The sequence below is a fragment of the Beauveria bassiana genome (assembly GCF_000280675.1).
Source record: "Beauveria bassiana ARSEF 2860 unplaced genomic scaffold BBA_S00008, whole genome shotgun sequence".
In the NCBI taxonomy this organism is placed as follows: Eukaryota; Fungi; Ascomycota; class Sordariomycetes; order Hypocreales; family Cordycipitaceae; genus Beauveria; species Beauveria bassiana.
The window spans coordinates 4,559-23,468 of record NW_007930843.1 but is presented as its reverse complement, the minus strand read 5'-3'; the positions used below and the strand labels follow the sequence as shown (position 1 = coordinate 23,468).

Below are 18,910 nucleotides of genomic sequence, written 5' to 3'. Positions count from 1 at the left end.
GCACAATAGCGAATAGCAGCAGTCAAGTCAATAGTGTTACTTTCTTGTAAGGATCAATGTCGCATAGATGACAGCAGGTAAGACAATAGCGCGCGGCCTGCGGACTAGACATACATAAGGCGTGCATGACGTGGTAGCGGCGTAAAAGTGAGGAGGGAAATGCGGTGAAAATTTCCGAGCCGAGACAGATGCAGCGACAATATAACTAATATATATCTTTATGCCGTGTGACATTAGACATAATACATATATACATTGTAGCATATAGACCATGACAGCGCTCATGATGGCCGAGGCAAGTAAATATACGAGGCCCACGCTGGATCTCGAGGCTGACGGATCTGGCCGTCCCATCTTTCGATTCATGGTAGCTTTTCTGGCTGCAACAGTCGTACTGCTAGAATAGGAATGGGTAAGGGTTTTCAGCAAAAAAAGCAAAAGCCGAGACCGATCAGCGCCCCAAATCACTGGCTACAGTCCCCGTATGTACTTTGTAGTAATAATATGCAGGGTTTTATATTTCAGCTTAGCCATGTAGGCAGATCATGCCTAGAATGTGGCGCTAGCAGAGACATTACAGGAACATGACGAATGTTTATTAATTAGGTGCCGTCTCAACTTGTCTGCAAGATGCCCTTTTTCTGTTCCAGTGCTTCTGCAGTTCATAGATCCATGACCAGTGGGCTTTTCCCCAACATACGTGCCCACTCAACCACTTGTTCCTACCACCCCATCTCACGTGAAACCTCGACATTTGGCGGCTGTCTGTAACTAGGAATCCTCAACGAACTTTTTGCTTGACTAACTAATTAGTCTCAGTCACTTCGAAGGTTGCATCCTGTTTGAGAGAAAAATCTTCAATCCCAAAGAAACTCTGTCTTTTGCATAGTGTCGTTTTTAATTATTGTCTGGCGCGTCAAGCGACGATGCCGTAGCCGGAGAGTTACATGGTAGCACGCCCACCACTGAGTGACTCAACCAACCTTGGGGCCTTCTTTGCTGTCGCCAGAGCATAATCAGCTACAATTTCTTCTTTCAGTGATATCATATATCATTACGGATTATATACACCCGATCTGCTTTGCTTTGCTGATGGCTCATGTCTCTGCCCGGCTCGTGAATGCCCTCACCTCTTTGATTCGCGACAGCGACGTCCAAGGTACTTAATATTAGTCACAACAGCCAGAAATTTATTATGAGTGCATAACCAGTAGTGCACGCCGTGTGCATAACCAATGGTGCATTACTTGTGCATAACCAATGGTGCAACCCTTGTGCATGATCAGCGAAAAAAAAACTTATGATGCCTGAAAAGACTGAGTGCTGATGGTAAGGATTGCGGTGCCATGGCTGAGCATTGGCTGTTCCGTGATGCAAACTGTCAGTATAGCGATGCTTCCACCCAAAGATGTGGCGACAATAAAACGCACGCACCACAGTAGTATGCGATGCTAATGGAAAAGATAGGCCTCGCAAGCGTCTTGTCGCAAATGACGGCATCCTCACATAATGAAGCAGCCCTGACAAGACGGCAAGTCTACTTGGATAGCACCATAGGTGGCCTCTTAGTCATTCCACTGCAATGAAGCAGCTTCCGCGCCCCTGGCTAGAAACCAACGAGTTGATTTCGGAGTTGCCTATAAACGCTTATATAAAAAAAAAAAAGAAAAAACTTGCCAAGGTCTGATTCGTATCAATGCGAATACTGCACCTGTGTTTTATAGCGACTCACGCTGCCCCACGAAGCTGCGACTACGCCCCCGGCTGGGCCACAGACAAACTACACCTGTGTTTTATGTTGCATGTTAAATTTTGGATCCAACTTGGAGATGCTGAGCACTCGTTTCAATGATTGTAGTGGGCATTCCGAGTGGTTTCCGCCCCAGAGCGGACATTTGTCTCGATCGTCGGATTAATAAGTGAGGTGAACATGGGATATCCCGTCTGTGACAAAAGGGGGGGGGCTTTGGCCATCTACGGATATAACGAGCGTCCCTGGTATCCCCTAAAAGGGCTTACGAAGTACGTATGCTTGACCTTTTATCATGGCGCTAACGCCATGTGGCGGCCAGCTAGTCGAAACTTAAACCTGACGACCTTCTTTTGTTACTGCCATCACTACATCATCGTTGGTCGGGCCGCGTCACTGCGAACTGGGGGGCGGGGGGGATTTCCGATGCCAGGGGACAAAGTGATGGCTGTCCCATTGATCGTCGGCCGGTCCGTCCGTGCCTGCGAGCAGCACCAGACTTGCATCGCCTACATAGTTAGGATCATCAGTTCGCCTGTGGCCGTTACCTTTGATTAGGCGAAAAAACGTGGGCTGGCCAAGATGCAAGTCTCCACGTGTATGGGAGGGATAGACATTCCAAACCGCCGTCTTTGGTCATTATTCAGGGTCCGGGTAGATAGATAGATGCATACGCGTCCATGCGTGCGTGCTTTCCTGTTTCTTCTGTATCCCTTTACACAGTCATGACGGCCCGCTATTGAGTATGTTACATATAAAAATGGTATTGTGGGCTACCGTGTTAGATGCTCAATGCGTCCCCTTTCTAATGGGGGAGACTTAGTTCCGATGTTTCATGACAATCTTTAACAAAGCTGTCCAGGAGCGGCCCGTCTCCAAATACTTATATTCCGAGCCAACACGGCGACCTGTCCTAAAAATACCCCAACTTCTCAGCCATTGCGTAGCGTTGTCTCAAAACACTTACAACTTCAGTTAGCCATGACGAGAGCATCGCCTGCCATCATGTCGGCCGTATTCGTCAGGGTCCTATCGTTTCTCACGGTTTTCTTGGTGCTTCTCGGCCTAGTTCTCCACGGTTTACGCTCGCACCACCCCGATCCTTACCGATGCCAGCAGCTGCTTGACGATGGCAGCTGGCTCGAGCCTCCCAATGAACATGGCGCGAGGGAGCCATTCATCAACTGGCAGCCGCACGGCTGTAAGCTCCGAAACTACACCAATCAGGATATTCACGAATGCATGGAGCATCGCCACATGGTCTTTTCCGGCGATTCAACCACCCGTCAAGTCTTTTGGGCCATGGGACGCCTGGTATTGTTTTTTTTTTTTTTTTCCTTTCTTTTTGTTTCTTTTTCTCTCTCGTCATTATATATTCAATTCTCGAACAAGCAACTTACACCACAAAAAAAAAAAGATTGACAGGAACAAGTCCAACGAGCGCCGCAGTGCAGCCAGTATCCACTCGGAATACGATATGGAATTCGACGGCATCCGCCTATTGCAAATCTGGAATCCCTATCTCCACGTCGGCGAGGGTACAAAGGAGGGCCAAGACCTCGAGTATCAACTCAACCTATGGCAGGAAGAAAGCACAACAATGTCCCCGTCGCCGACCAAAAGAGCGCCGGCCTCTTTCTCATCGGCGCAGGTAGCTGGTTCTCGCTCCACATGTTTCACGATGATGCCATTGGCAACTTCTCCGAGGCCATTGTCAAGATTAGCAACATTATCAAGATGAGCACCTTGCCGCCGTTTGCGTCTGCGCCCATGACACCGCATGACGGCGTGGGCAACGGGCTCTTTGTTGCTCCTGTCGCTCCGCCCTTTTACGACAAGCTTCCAGACTATCGAACGGGCCCCGTGGGCATTCACAAGGGCGAGATTGAGGATATCAACGAGTTCCTCGACGGCATCAGCGCCGAGCAGCAAATCCCGCTGCTTCGCGCGTTCCCCGCGCTCTCCAGGGAACAGCCCGGGGCCATGGTCGACATCACCGAGACGGGACTTCATGTCATCGACTTGGTCGCCGAGACCAAGGCCCTGATCCTGCTCAACGCCCGCTGCAACGCAAAACTACACGCCCTGCACGGCTCCCCCTACGACGGCACTTGCTGCACCGACTACGGCCGAACAACGTTTGTCCAGTCCGTGCTGCTCGGCCTCGGCATCCTCTATGTTGCGGCATGCATCACCATCGAGGTCTTACAGATGGTCGGCCGTGGCATCGACTGGTCTCTGTTTGACATGAGCGCGTGCATGTTTGTCACGGCGCTGCTGGCATGCTTCCTCGCGGACCGCACGCAAGTCTTTGCCAAGGGCAGCAAGCAGTTTGTCGGCAGCGAGCTCGCCGCTCTGCTGCTGGTTACCGCGGTCGCTGGCATCGTCTCCATTCGCCGAATGAAGCCGCTGCGGTCCGACTCACTGACTCGGCCCGACGAAAAACTACAAGACGCTGCACCGCTGTCCCGAGACCAGACGGATGAGTGGAAGGGCTGGATGCAGGCCGCCATTCTCGCATATCACTGGACCGGCGCATCCAAATCGCTTCCCGTGTACATTTTCATCCGCCTCTTGGTCGCCGCTTACCTTTTCCAGATGGGCTATGGCCACACCATCTACTTTCTCGTCAAAAAAGACTTTTCTTTGAAGCGCGTTGCCGCTGTCATGCTTCGCTTGAATTTACTGAGCTGTGCTCTGCCCTACGTCATGAATACCAACTACATGCTGTACTACTTTGCGCCTCTGGCCAGCTTCTGGTTCGTAATCGTATACCTGACTCTGGCCATCAAGTCCGACTACAACGACACGACCACCGCCCTCCTTATCAAGCTTGCAATCTCGGCATCCGCCGTCGCGTCCGTCTTTCTGTTTACGCCAGTGTCGGAGTGGATCTTCACCGCCCTTCGGTACGCCTTCCGCATCGACTGGGACCTTCACGAGTGGCAGTTTCGCGTGTCCCTCGATAGTCTCATCGTCTACGTCGGCATGCTGGCGGGCATGGCCTCGGCAAAAGGAAAGGCTTGGGATCGTTTACTTGTGCAATCCAAGTTGCCAGGACTGATTGGGTTGGCTGTCTTGGCCGGATATTGCTATCTAAGCAGCCAAATATTTCAGGTGAAGCAGGACTACAACAAGTGGCATCCCTACGTCTCGTTTGTCCCCATCATTGCCTTGATCGCAGCTCGCAACGTCGCTGCTCCGCTGCGCGTATACTACTCCAAAGCGTTTGCGTGGCTCGGTCGATGCTCCTTGGAGGCCTTTACCCTGCAGTTCCACCTATTCCTCGCCTCGGACACCAAGGGTATTCTTCTTCTAGACGGCCTCACTGGCGATGGCAGCCTCGCCACGGATAGATGGAGGCACCTGGTCGTCATCGTTCCATTGTTTCTATGGATTAGTCACGCGACGGCAGAGGCGACGGGCCACTTGACCAAGCGGCTGACCAGCGAATCTGCGGAACAAGGCAAGCCCGAAGGCAGCCATGCGTATGAGCGACTTATGCCAGAATCAGGTGGCTTGGATGAGTCGCGAATAATGCACTGGCTGAGGGTAGCTAATCGTCTGGGTGTTAGATTAGCCGCACTGCTACAGTGGGTCCAGGTAATTCCGCTCACAAATCCACCAAAATATATACTAGTACCAAGTCACGTCGCGTAGAATATCAACACATAAACTTTAAAGCCTAATTACACCCCATTCTAATGCCTAGAGTCACCTAAAATACTAACTATAGTCCTTATAAGAGGGGAAAGGTATAGCGGCTACGTTTAATTAGTTATTTAACTAAGGACGTGGCGTAGTTAGAGCAAATACTATAAGGGAGTATATCTAGTATCGCGACGCGCTATAAACATTAAATTAAGGGTTAAGATAGATTACGCCCTAGAGTACTAAGATAAGTATTAGACTATAATAAAAGACATATCCTTTAAATTATTAATAATAACCCTTTTATCTAAAATAGAAAGCTTATTAATAAGGTCTTTTTATATTATTCTATAATAACTCTTATTATTTACTTATAATTATAGGGTATACTTTATAAGTATATAATTTACTAGCTAAAATTAACATCTAAATAAGTAGCTATATGCCTAAGATTTATATAGGAGTATATTTATAAGCTAATTAAGTACTAGGAGAAAGTTTTTTTCTCTAATAAGGTCTTTATTACTTATAATAACGGCTTAAAGATAAAGTAATATTTTACTTATAAGGTATATATATATAGCCTATTAGAGAACTATAAATAACTTACTAACTATAAGGGCTTAGGAAGAGAGATTTAATAAGGATAAAGTCTAGCTATAGGCGTTAATAGGATGAAAAATTCTAATATTTTAGGGTATAATTAGTGCCTATTAGAGGTTATCTCTTAATATACTTTTAGGTAACCCTAATAGCCCCTAACATAGCGTCTTTATATAGATAATTCTTAACCTCCTATAGTCTAAATTACCTATAATTTTAGAACCTAGGAATATATTTATATAAGATAATATATATACTTATATAGCTAATTTAGTATAAGATTAGCTATATAACTTTATATAAGAGAATAATATTAAGATTATAACTTAGCTAGCATATTCCCCTAATCTTAACCTTATTAAAAACGTCTAGGCATTACTAAAAGAAAAAATAATATAGTGTTATCTAGAACTATAAGAGATACTAGTTAATAAGTATCTTTCTAATTTATTAGAAAATATTACTATTAAGTGCTAGAAGGATTTTAAATAAGAGCTTTTTTATTAACTAGTTATAATAGTAATATATAGGCTAGAGGCTATCGTCTACGCTAGGGGCTAGTATATAAAATACTAGTTATATTAATTAATATAGAATTTAATACTCTATTATTATATAACATAGGTAGTATTTTAATAGAGAATTAGTGCTATAATACGGGTTTTAAGTATCTTAGTGATGGTACTACTACCCCGCCCAAATTGATCGTGAGCGGAATTACCTACGACCCACTGTAGTGTTGATGTGGCTTTTAAATCTCATATATTAGGCTCTAAAGCTGCCCGATATACGCATTAAACTACTAGAATATAGATCAAATATAGTATAATATACAAGGAGTTTCTATAGATGTCAAATCACAAGACTCGTTGGCGAGCCTGATTATATATGAGCTGCATGACAGTTGTCAATGTCTCACCGTGGGCTGAAAATCGTACCAACTTGACCATTGACGGCATTCATGACCAGAAATATTGCCGCTTCTGCAGAATCCTTCTGCAATCCTTTGACAATACTTCTGCAATCCTTCTGCAGAAAAGTAAGACAAGCCCGTGCTCATCTTCCCGCTCATCGACCGACTGAGTGTATTCATCGAGACTTTGCGGCCTTTTTATATTCAACAGCACAAGTATATAAAATTATATAAAGAGCCATCTTCTAGTTTACAAGTGACCATCCATCACATTCACACTTACACATCATTGAAAAGCCTTTGTTGATTACCTCTTGTGCCATAACACTTCACTTCATCTATCAACATGAAGACTACCACTGCCATCCTTTTCCTCGCCAGCACTTGCCTGACCTGGGCTGCCAATATTGACCTCCGCGTCGCCGAAGCCGAATGCGGTGCGCTAGGCGTCATGGAAGCGCCCGCCTCGGCCTATGCCAACGGAGGCATCGTTCGCAAGTGCCGCGACCACCCTCTGGGCAGCAGCGGCATCGGCCCCTCGGTCAGCGAGAAGCGCGACGAGAGTACGCTCACCCTCAACAGTCTCGAGAAGCGCTGCAAGACCCCGCTCAATGGGCCCTGGGGCTGCACCCGCGGCTATTGCTGGAAGGGCTGCGGCCAAGGCTACAAGTGGTGCTGGACGGCCGCCAACTATGGCCACGGGCCCTGGGCCCGATGCACCAGGGGCGGGGACTGCGGGTTTGACGACCTGAGATTTGCCTGCAGCGGTGGCTGCGGATGTTGAGCGGTACAGCTCCTGCCTAGTCGATATGTACTCGGGTGGCTATACGGGGTAGAGCTAAAAGCTTTACTTGGAACAATGCTCAGCCATGTATAGAAGCAGTAGTCTTCTGTCGAGATACTCAATAGCGGCTAGGCAGCTTCTCTAGATCAGTGTCTTTAATGATCACAATAAAGCATATAACATGTTGTAGGCCTTATAAAGCACTGGGTTCGTTGAACTCCGCTGCACTGCACTATATAGCGTCTCACGGTGCCTTTCTGGAGGTGTGTCGTCCCATTTCAAGGACACTGCTTTGGTACTACACTGTCACAAATGCAACAAAAGGTGAGGGCCAGTGTAATATAGTCGCAAAAAAAAAAAAGAAAGAAAGTCCTATGCTCTTGCAACGCTGGGCATCTAGCTCCCCGACGAAAGAGCACCGCTCGTGCAAGAAGTCGATAGTGACTGAGTGAGAGCCAGCAACCACTCTTCCCGCCCGCTAATGTGGTAGAGTCAAGAGTATCCAAGTCAATATTTGAATAGGCCAAGATATATAATCGTGAGGGGAAACTCATTTTCGGAATTTATATGGACAAGAGGTGGAGTGAGTCTACAGATTGGGAAGAGCGCATGATACACGAGAGGCAGTCAGTATGTCTGACAGACCGACCGACGAATATCATTAGGCCAATAAAATAAAACACTCGCCCCGGTCTGCGTCGGTATATAGATAATGTAACACAACGAAATAGTGCCAGAATTATCTTATTATAGGCAATGAAAGAGCAAGCTAGCTCTATCTTCGGGCCGTCGGAAGGGTCGACGGGACGGAAGCTCCCGCGTCGACCCCGCTCGTCCCGAGAAGGCGTCATCTCTCAGCCTTGCAGTCTGACGAAGACGGCCTTTTCTTTTCTTTTTTTTTTTTTCTTAAAGTGGGCTGCTTGTCGTTGCCTTTTGGCAGCCCCCTCTGCTCCTTCTTTGTGACGGCGGTCTATACATGGCTGTGTGGTTACGTCAAAAAGACGTTGAAACATTTTGTGTTCAAAGATTTGTATTCAAACAGCCAAGTATCCAATGCCACCCACTGTTCCAACTATACCGAGTATTGCTACCCACAACACCAAATCATTTGCATGGATTCTCTCATCTTTTTGTTTTGATACTGAAATATTGTTGAACGGGCTACCGCTCGTCCCCGTATAAAGACCAAGCGACGACAGGGATTGGCCCTCGGGCGCGATACTACTACGCATTTCTAACTGCTTAGCACCGCGTATGCCTCTTCATGATGTTTCTATGTACTTTGTACGGACGACCTTCTAGAGCCCTCACGCCTTGCGGACGCCGTCTATTGATAGTCAAAGTTACTTGAAAGACCTATTAAATTTGAAAGATGGCAAGACATCAATACGGCATGCAAGACATGACAACGCACCAGACATGACATGGGTGATTTTGTATTTATCATAGCATAGTAACCTAAGTCTTAACTCTCTGCGCCTACTGGTATAAAACATAGGAATTCTAGCTTCCGCATCTGATCCAAACACTCATCAATCGTGTCGAGAATTCGTTTTGGGCCACCAACCTTGATCGCAAAAGTACAGCTTGCTCTGTAATCGATTGCGCCCTCCCTTGCCATTGTCCCCTTTATTTCTTCACCTATTTCCTGTCCCATCATGCTTCCACTGAGTTTTACTCAATGCGTCACGGCTGGTATTGCCCTTGTTGCTAAGCAGTACCCGAAAGCAGAGCTACTCGAAGCCTTGTGCACGTCTCCCAAAGTCGGTTATGTCAACAGTCCCTCCGAATTCACGAACCTGGACCTTGTATTCAGGGCCAATGACGGCACATGGGGAAGCGTGCGCATGAATACGACCAACTGCGCCGACTTTGCGCTCGAGTACGTTTCGGAACCAGTGATGGACGATGTCGCCATCCCATGGCCGGTGGAAAAGGACGCTGTTCAGGCGGACCAGTACCTAAAGGAGTCGTCATACCCTTCGGCTTACGATAGTATGCTCTTGCGCTGGCCGTTTTACCCTGGCGACGACGAGCCATACTACATCTTCCACTTGGAAAAGTATGGAGATTTATTTGCATTTGTTCCTACTCGTTCGATCAAAATCTGCTTATCGAAATGAGTCTTGTCCACATACAAGCCAGTCAGCAGAACGAATCACGGTCAAGAGTAGGGCTGACTGGAGATTCCAGAACAAGGCTGGAAGGAATTTACATGACGTATATTTTTCAAACAAATATAATATTAAATGCCAATACAAGCGCTTAACTACACCGTAGCGACGGTCACTCTCGGGATTTTTTTCTGTCGTCGTCCTCAATGTGCCCTTTCGCGGCGCTCCGCCTATCGGTTGTCTGCTCAAAATGCCACCTCTCTCTGGCGCCCACAACTTGATTGGTAAACAAGCAAACTTGCAGTCACCTGGGGAACGCCGAGCATCCTCATCGCTGCATAGGCGCCGATCTTCGCCAGTTTCCTTGCCCGTCTCTCGAAATGATGTGCTTTTTAACCGTGGCGGTACCGTCTCTGTCTTCTGTCCTCTACCCGGGGGAGGCCTATCCTATATGGGCGGTGCGAGAGGGGGCGGCTACGGATGTATCCGCGATTTAGCATAGCCACTAACTTTCCAAGGAGAGGCCGCCGTCCATACTCACATTTGTGAGTGAACCGCAGCCGCACGCCATGCAGGCCTTGCGCCTCCACCTCCTCCAGGGCCTTGCGCTCGGAGGCGCAGCGCACCCCGCCTTGAATGCTGGTGCCTGTAAGAACGCCTTGCTACGTGATTGTGATTTGTTCTTGTACTGACCATTGTCCTCAAAAAAGTCTACAAGAACATATTCATGCTGCGAAGCTCTACGCGCTAGGTCGTCTTGAACCAGACAACATCTTTAGCAATCATGGATCCGCTCTCGATATGTGCATCAGCAGTTGCGCTGATTGGGGCTTCAAAATCCGTAAGAACAATTCTGAAGTAGGCGACTAGCCAGAATCACTGGGCTCACTGCTCTCAGGTCACAAAAGCGCTTTATAGCTTCACGCAATATGCCACCCACGCCGAGGCCCATGTAGCGTTACTCTGCTCCGAAATGACCACTTTGGCAAAATATCTCTCGTCGATAAGCAAGACGCTAAAGAGCTGCCGTCGCAATAAGAGGGCTCTTGCTCTTGTCGATGCCGAATTGTGGCGCCAGAGTGACCTGGCACTCCAAGACTGTGAAGCGACATTGAATGAGTTGTCCACCTTTGTCGCAAAGCTCACAACATCCAATAAGACGCCTTTTTGGCGCGCCAGGGTCGCTTTTGACATGAGCATCTACGCTCGTAAGCTCAATGAGTTTCGTGTTAGGCTCAAGCGGTCCAATTGTGCGTTGCAGACGGTTCTGCAGACAATCACCGTGTACGTGCCGTCGTTTGTGTCTTGCTTGACAAGGCGGAGAAATAAATGTCTAACGTCACGTGTTAGGTCGCTTTCGGTCCAGAACAACGCTTCGCAGGACCTCATCTTGTATGAACTAAACGAACTCAAGCAGTGCATTGAGGATGCCGTCTGGATCGCAAAGCGGTCGCCGGTCAGCCCTCAATCCAGCTTGACAGCGCTGTCAGAATCAATGGCTACCAAAAACCTACACAGCCTCGTAAAAGCGGCGGAAAACTTTCATTCTAGCGCGACAAGCACTGTCGGAAGCTCAATTGGAGGCTCCATCGCCGGTTGGCCAACCCCGGCCATCGAGACAGGTTCAATTGCTGGGTTGACGCCATACAAGACAGAACGTGTGCATGAGTACATACAAAACATCAGCCAGGAATCAAATCCATTTGCTGCCACTATGACGGAAGTAAGATCTTTCGAAGCCACCGATTTTCCCGAATATACCATCGCAGACGGGTCTGCTGAGCTGCCAAAAAATCTGTTCACGCCCATAAAATCGGCTCTCGATGCGGATTTTGAACTATGTTTGCACGAGGTACTCGAAGACTTTGCCATAGAAAAGATGAAGCTCAGAGATTTCGAGAATGCAGCTGCATATCTAAAAAAGGCCTTGTCTGGTAAGATGGGGCCAGTCGCTGAGACCAAAGATCGAGTGCGGCTACAGATTCGCCTTGGGATATGCTACGTTTTGCAACGCAAAATACCCGAGGCATGGATAGTCATATCCAAACTGGAAAGGAATGACGGACTTGAGAATATCGAGGTCCTTCACCTGATGCATGCTCTAGCCATGGTCCATTTTGCCATGTCTGAATTCGCAGAGGCAAAGAATCTTTGCGAAAGAATCCTCAAGGCCAAGATGAAATTTTTCGGCAAGTCGCATCCGGAAACTTTGATATCATTAGGCTTTTCGCGATATCTATATGATCAGTTGGACCAGCCGATAGAAATGGAAGCCACCCGTCGCCTGATGCCCCACGACTACGTGTACAAGCACCCGGAGAGCGAATTTGACTTTTTGGCACAGCATGCCGTGTTTATGCCCGTGATAGCGTTGGAGCCGCAGCCGGGGCCAGTCGAGCTACCTTGTACATATGTCGCCGAGAATTCTCAGGACGCACAGACGGCACAGACGCAGTACGTGCCGAATCACCACCTCAAGAGAGCCCTGACGCGGTACGAAACTCAGCAGTCGAATACAATGAAGGTGTTCTTGTCCGCCACTGTGACTCATCCAGATGAAGAAGAGTTTTGTCCCGGTCCCGGAATAAGCGCCTCCAGAAACGGACGGAGCCGGATGATATCCCGCAGTATGACTACGATGCGCCGACACTTGAGTACCTGGAGGTCCTCTAAGCTTGCGACGGTACGCGAGGGGCAAGCTTCAACGGAAAATCCGAGTATTCAAAGATGCGGAACGGTATTGCACAAGGCACCATCAGGAAGCCAGATGGAGTCCGCCAGGTCCACAGGACTGATCAGGGCAAAGAGACTTCTCAGCATACTCAAGAAAGAGAGGCCAATCGTCACCGCGCCCACCGAGGAGACCTTTCAAGTATTTGAGCTAGATGCGACATGTGTTCCCAGAAAACACATTGTCGAAGGGCTAGAAGACACAGGCGAAGCCCAGAATTCCTTTGCAGATCAAGGGGTCCAGGCCTCGCTGTCTGACGTACTGCCCTCTGAACCACTGCGAGTGAGCGTGCCACCATTGGACATGTCGTTGGTTACGATACCTGAATTACCAGAGCTCGATTCGGGCTACGGTTATGATCTGGAAAATCCGCCGATGATCGTCATCGAAGACTCGAGCAACTCTTCCGACGGCAGCATTAGCAGAGGATCAAGCAATCGCAGTACCGTTTCCGGCAGCAGCTACAGCACAAACACAACAGTTTCAGAAGCATCTCCAGCATCTCCCGTCGATTGCGGAGGCATTGACAGTTCAACAGCGCTGCGATCAATGTCGCAACGATATGAATTGTTTCAACCCGCCCAGAGTGATCCTGATTCTTCTATTAATATTCCAAAGACTTTTCCATCATTTCGTAGGGAAGATATGTTGCTTTCATCTAATGGCAGCTGTGGCAGCACGCGGCCTTTGGGAGGCTTGCTAGCCGCGCATCGCTATACACACAGCATGCACAAACCCTACGGCCATACATTACCGAAAGCGACAAACATCAAACATGGGTTGACCAACAATGGATATTGCTCACAATCTCCGGATCAAACTACCGAGGCGCTACCGGATATTTCGCCTGGCGGCTGGAGTGATGTTTCTGGCGAAACACATGGCCTGCAACGTACTTTTTCTTGGAGGCGTGGTGATGAAAACCTCTCCATTATTAGATTATCCGAGTCAGAGTCTTGAATAATGAATAGCTAAGAGAAGACTTTTATGTAATAATTCTAAGCACTATATGCCTGTATCAGTCCCCAACTATTCCTGTAGATAAAGGCCAATCTCGTCTAGTTTATACCTATTGATACGAAAGTGCCACTCTATATATCCCATCACAAAGTCTCGGTAAATATAGAGCAAATTACCGGGAAAAGTAGCCATGACGGAACAGTGGTTCAAGTAGAGAGTCACAGTATGCTCCAACAACCAATCCAGTGATTCCATCACGGTGCAAGAGTTTTCCCGTGAGATTTGAGTAATAAAACAGTCCTCTTTTCTTTGAATCCACTCTTTGTAAAAGGACAAGACGTCGTTGACATAATTAATCATGTCGTTGACCGCTGCAGTTAGTTGCATGTACTCGAAGCAGTTCTTCTCAAAATCCTGCTCTGTCGGAATCAGGAATTGACAGACAGCAGCCCCGCCACCAGTATTGGCTCTTATCCATGTGTGATACCCTAATACGGTCGTTGCCCGATTCTCCGCGAGCTCTGACTCCAAAACCATAGAGTTCAGAGTATCTATCCACGAGGCCAGTAAAATGCCAGTCCGAAAATCGCCCAAATCATGACCGACTTCGACCTTTAAGTACTTTGCCAAAGCTTCGAGATATGGATCTGTCTGGGGATAATTGTTCATGAGATTAAAGGTGAATTGCTTAGCAGAGCTTTTGTCAACAACATGCTCTTCAACCATCCAGATGAGCTCCGTAAACACTGCAAGAGATACCTATTCATAAGAAATATTGTAATTAGCCCCGACAAATTTTTAAATCCAAGATAAATGTCGATGATACCTTGAGGTTTTGGCAAGCACTTCTGTTGCAAAGTGTTGTGAACAAACAGGCTTGTTCGTGGACTCGAAGTAGAGGTTCAAGTTGAGAGTCCTGAATGCCCAAGTCCCTGACTTTTGCAAGTACTGTATCCTCAAGCTCAAAATCTCGGGGGTTGGAGGCTCGCATATCAAATCCCATCCTTTGGATGAAATCCGCAGCCTTGGCAGCAAATGCCGCCTTACTAATATTAGTGTCTTGGTGTGCACTAGACTCGGTGGAAGCTGGCGCCGGCATTGTTGCGTCCGCGTGCTGGTAATGATACTTGGATATAAAGAGGGGGGAATAGCAAACACTCGGAAAACACTGAGAACAGGGTAGAAAGCAGTATATCAGCGTTCAAAAGTAATAGATGTAGCGATACTTGAATATATAAGTTGTGACAGAAACTGTGAGCCTAGATTGTGTCGGTTTTAGCTGAATAACGAAGGATGTATTGCGCACAAGGCTCAGCCGCCGAGTAGCAGCGGTCACGCCCGTGCATACTACCACGGAGTGATCTCATCCATGAGTAATCTTAAATAGCATTCGTATGTGTAAAGGTATAGAGTATTTTTTCCAAGCAGAGAATCGTGTTTCTCGTCGCCACTACGTTGATTACGACAGCCATGTGTCTAATTGTGACTCGTCATGTTGATGATACTAGCTACGTCATGTCCGACGGGCTAAAATTGTCTGGTGCGGTCTGATTACTCAGATACTTGGAGATTTTCTTGCCCGAACAGTAAGAGTATATGCCAACGCATTGCGATGGTGGCCTTTGTGCCCACCGAAAGACGACCCTAACTCGCGTAGATATATCTAGAGCAAACTCGCGTGTTTCGGAACTACAACCATGATGATGCAATAGAAAATTTGGTTATAGAAAAGGCTGAGTCCTGATGTTTCAGAATGTGCGAAAGTGACAACGGTACTTGTGCAGCAACCAAGTCAGACCGGAGCGAGGTTCAAGTCAGACTTACTCTAAGAGACTGGAGCCTTCAAACGTCGCAGACCGGCAGATTATAAGCCTCGGTCTTAGTCTATCGGCCTGTTAGACAAAATAGGCCAGTTCATAGCCAAGTCAAAATTTAGTCATTGTCGGTAGGTCTTCTCCACTCCCTAGAGACTGACTATCTGGCTGTCACTAACATCTATCAAAGTAGAGACGGACGGGATTCAGCGTTTCGGCACAATTCCTAATATACCTTGCATAGTGCCATGCTTAAACTAGAAAGCTTCTACCCCAGACACTTATGAGTGGTTGACAGAATCTGTTTGCATGACCGCAGGCATATGTCGTGCTGCGTTTCTGAATCCTACACCAGTAATACTGCGAAGTGTACTTTTGCTAAGTCGCCACATCAGGTCTCCCCGAATGCCCACTAATTGCAATCATCCGCAGCTGACTTGAATGCGGCTACATCCTAGGTGGACCATTTCATGTCAAACCGTTTTCCGCCAGCGCCAACCCTTTGGTGGTCAGGGAGGAACCAAGTGCCAGCATGAGTGACAGAGACACGACTTTTTGATACTCCACTGCCTCGTATACAAGTGTTGCTCATCATTGCTACCATAGATCAATAATACTACCATCTAGCCACTGCCTCAAATATTGCGGTACGGAACAAAATCGCACGCCCCTGTCTGCTGTCATCACCCCTATAGCGACATGATGTGACTGATCAGCCTACTGACTATAAAATTTTGCTTGGTCTTAGTACTAGTGCACCTCGCACGATAGTGAGTACGCCTACGTTTTTTGATCGATGATTCAACTGAAATTGAAGAAGCCGCGTAACTGGAAAGCCTCAACAGTATAGGAAAGTAGAGAGACCTGCATAACACAGGAACCATAAGAGGAAGTAGAGATCTATGATATCAATTTTCTTATATATATACTATATTAGTTTTATCATATTATAGTCTAAATTTGAGCAAATTCTCAGTAATTGACTGATTATGAAATGGTTATGATTTATCATAACCTAAGTATATAACTATAGTATCTCTCTTGGTTGGCTTAGATATCTATCTCATTATCCAAACCTACCTCGACATTTCTACAGACAACTATTGTAACCCGAGTTCCTCCGTTCCAGGCACGCAAATATACTAGTCTCTATCCTAAATTGATGTTCTCGGCTATATAAGTAGCGAGCAATCTTACCAGGGTTCTTCCTATCCACTTCCGCATCCCCCTCGTTACCGTTGTCAGCGACTGTTGAACCGCGACACTGATTGAGGCCCATCTACATCCACTCACCTTCTCCTTTCACACCAAAGAGCTATAACCAAACAGCGATATGGAAAGGGTTCGCTTGGACCTAGCGACATTTGTGCGCAGTACGACAACGAAACCCTTGGACAAGATCTTCAAGGCTGTGGGCGTACTGTGCTGGGCTTTGACGTACGCGTGCGTCGTATACGTCAACTTTACGCAAAAGACGAGTCTCATCCGGCGCGATGTCGTGGCGTACAACTTTACTTGGGAGATTTTCCGTACCTTTCTGTGGAACGACAACGACGAGAGGCTGCTCACCATGATCATTGGGATAGGGTGGACTGTCCTGGACGCCCTCATCGTGGCTGCCATTTTCCTGTACGGCGACGGAACTGATAATGTTGGCATTCCCGAGCAGCGAGCGCAATTTGCAGCATGGTCCGCCTTCTACATTACGTTGAGCATGGTGATGCAGAATGCCGGGCCAGAATACGCACGAGTTTGGCGACACGCCTCGTACTGGTGGGCCATTCTAGTCAACATGTCCATCACGCGCCATTCATTTGCATACTCGACTGAAAATCCATTCATTGGGGTCATGGCTTGGTGCAACTTTGTTGGCAATGCCACGTACTTGTACTCATGCTGGGGCTTGTACCAGTCGTGGTACTACCCTATGAAGCACCCCGTTCGCTTCTTCATGGTAGCGACGTGTTTTATTCCGGCGCTCCTCAACAACCTTGTCTTTATTGTCGACGCTAGACTTTACATGACTACAACGACGTCAAAAGCTTAGATTCCGTTGAGAAATATACATATGTAGATTTATGTAAATTAGAGTTTTACTAGAGCAACGGTAAGTCTTCGAGAACAAGGGAATTATGTATAATACTACTGATACTGTCAACCAAAAGATCCACATGAGTTCTCTGCTTATAGCCCAGCGTATTGCAATATTGTTTGTGTTGAACATTGCATAGAATCTTTTTTTTTTCAACTGCCACGAAGCTTCCTCCAAGTGTGTCACTGAATAGGCAGACCTGGTGCTCAATCTGCGCGAGGATATCATCGGGCGGGGACTCAAGTACGAGTATACACGGTTCAACAAATATTCGTTATCATATGGGATACGATGGGCAGCATTATAAGCAGCGTTATAAATGTGCTCTGGGCGGACTCCCGTTTTTAGACAACTGCGACTATAATGTATTTAGCTAGCTGCTTTTGAGCTTCTCGTGGAAGCCCCCCTGCAGCCACTATTGACGTCACTACTGACACTGCCCTGCCGCTATCACGAGAGCTGATTCACCGCGATTGCGTGACCCGAGATCAGACAAAGGCTTCAAATAAAGGCTAGTCTGATTGCCGAATTGATAGTCTCAAATGAGAATATGCATCAAAGGTGTTCTTAGCATAGAATAATCATTCTTAAACCGTCTGCACGTTGGAAAAACTATAAAGATGCTTGACCATCTCTAGAGTAATGACTGTAACCCGCTACTGATCAGCCGAGCTTAAACTCCGTTGGGAGAACTCCATACAATGACCAGCTGCTTTCGGCGTGTTTCCTGATGATGCTCCATCTTTCCTTATGCGCAAATTTCCTTGTCCTTCAGAAACCCCTTCAAGGTGTCATTCTCGATTTGGACCTCCACTGTCTGATTGAGTCCACTAACAATCCCACTTCCTTGTAAATGAAATTTTAAACCAACGGTGCCGGCGCTAATGATTTTTGCAGCAACATCAGCGTAGATGATGGTCCCAAAGGGGGGGATGTCGTAGGTAAACCTTCCAGCATGAAGATAATTCCTGTTGAAGAATATTGTGATCCATTCCTTGCTTGATTTGTAATAATTCGCACAGTCAAAGCCGAGGCTCATGCGGACACTGAACCAATTGTTTGCCACATTGGCCTGCTCAATGCCATAATACAGCTGAAGACTGCAGAAATCCCCCTTTGTCAGCGGAGAAGAGCCGCGGATCTCGACGGGGACTCTGAGTCCCTTTTCAAGATCCAAATAGTGGACGTAGAATTTCGGAGCCTTGACGTCAAAGCAACATGCTTGCACCTTGTCGTCGGACACGGCGACGTATGCGGACACGCGAGAGCCATATTCGCATCGGTGATTCTTGGCAGCGTATACTGCCGGCTCTAAACCAGATGGACAGCATGTCTTGCCATCAGGCAGTAAGTCTGTTGGGTCTGAAACGATTGCAGCCAAATCTGTCTCTCCGGCCGCGGCCGGGACATCAACACTCCTTGCGATGCTCGATCCTTCGACTGCCGCAATCTGGAACACCAGAGACGCAGCCAGCATCAAAGCAGATACAAGACCCAT

The 18,910-nt window shown here is 47.4% G+C and overlaps 7 protein-coding genes across 7 annotated transcripts; 5 read left to right on the top strand and 2 right to left on the bottom strand.

The window, feature by feature from the left end:
* Window positions 1-2,755: 2,755 nt before the first annotated feature.
* On the top strand, window positions 2,756-5,495 carry BBA_03636 (CAS1 domain-containing protein; the record flags this gene model as incomplete). Its single annotated transcript, XM_008598733.1, has 4 exons — window positions 2,756-3,064; window positions 3,168-3,288; window positions 3,336-5,353; window positions 5,487-5,495. The coding sequence occupies 4 exons, from the start codon at window positions 2,756-2,758 to the stop codon at window positions 5,493-5,495; spliced, it is 2,457 nt and encodes an 818-aa protein (XP_008596955.1).
* A 1,768-nt stretch (window positions 5,496-7,263) lies between these two features.
* On the top strand, window positions 7,264-7,701 carry BBA_03635 (IDI-2 precursor; the record flags this gene model as incomplete). The annotated part of the gene is made up of 1 exon (XM_008598732.1): window positions 7,264-7,701. One exon carries the CDS (start codon window positions 7,264-7,266, stop codon window positions 7,699-7,701), a length of 438 nt encoding a protein of 145 aa, XP_008596954.1.
* Window positions 7,702-9,359: 1,658 nt separating this feature from the next.
* On the top strand, window positions 9,360-9,824 carry BBA_03634 (uncharacterized protein; the record flags this gene model as incomplete). Its single annotated transcript, XM_008598731.1, has 1 exon — window positions 9,360-9,824. One exon carries the CDS (start codon window positions 9,360-9,362, stop codon window positions 9,822-9,824), a length of 465 nt encoding a protein of 154 aa, XP_008596953.1.
* A 775-nt stretch (window positions 9,825-10,599) lies between these two features.
* On the top strand, window positions 10,600-13,184 carry BBA_03633 (uncharacterized protein; the record flags this gene model as incomplete). Its single annotated transcript, XM_008598730.1, has 4 exons — window positions 10,600-10,656; window positions 10,714-11,099; window positions 11,166-13,075; window positions 13,165-13,184. 4 exons carry the CDS (start codon window positions 10,600-10,602, stop codon window positions 13,182-13,184), a joined length of 2,373 nt encoding a protein of 790 aa, XP_008596952.1.
* A 391-nt stretch (window positions 13,185-13,575) lies between these two features.
* BBA_03632 (trichodiene synthase) lies at window positions 13,576-14,605 on the bottom strand (the record flags this gene model as incomplete). Its single annotated transcript, XM_008598729.1, has 2 exons — window positions 13,576-14,265; window positions 14,333-14,605. The coding sequence occupies 2 exons, from the start codon at window positions 14,603-14,605 to the stop codon at window positions 13,576-13,578; spliced, it is 963 nt and encodes a 320-aa protein (XP_008596951.1).
* A 2,048-nt stretch (window positions 14,606-16,653) lies between these two features.
* BBA_03631 (uncharacterized protein) lies at window positions 16,654-17,367 on the top strand (the record flags this gene model as incomplete). Its single annotated transcript, XM_008598728.1, has 1 exon — window positions 16,654-17,367. The coding sequence occupies one exon, from the start codon at window positions 16,654-16,656 to the stop codon at window positions 17,365-17,367; it is 714 nt and encodes a 237-aa protein (XP_008596950.1).
* Window positions 17,368-18,160: 793 nt separating this feature from the next.
* Window positions 18,161-18,910, bottom strand: BBA_03630 (uncharacterized protein; the record flags this gene model as incomplete). Its single annotated transcript, XM_008598727.1, has 1 exon — window positions 18,161-18,910. One exon carries the CDS (start codon window positions 18,908-18,910, stop codon window positions 18,161-18,163), a length of 750 nt encoding a protein of 249 aa, XP_008596949.1.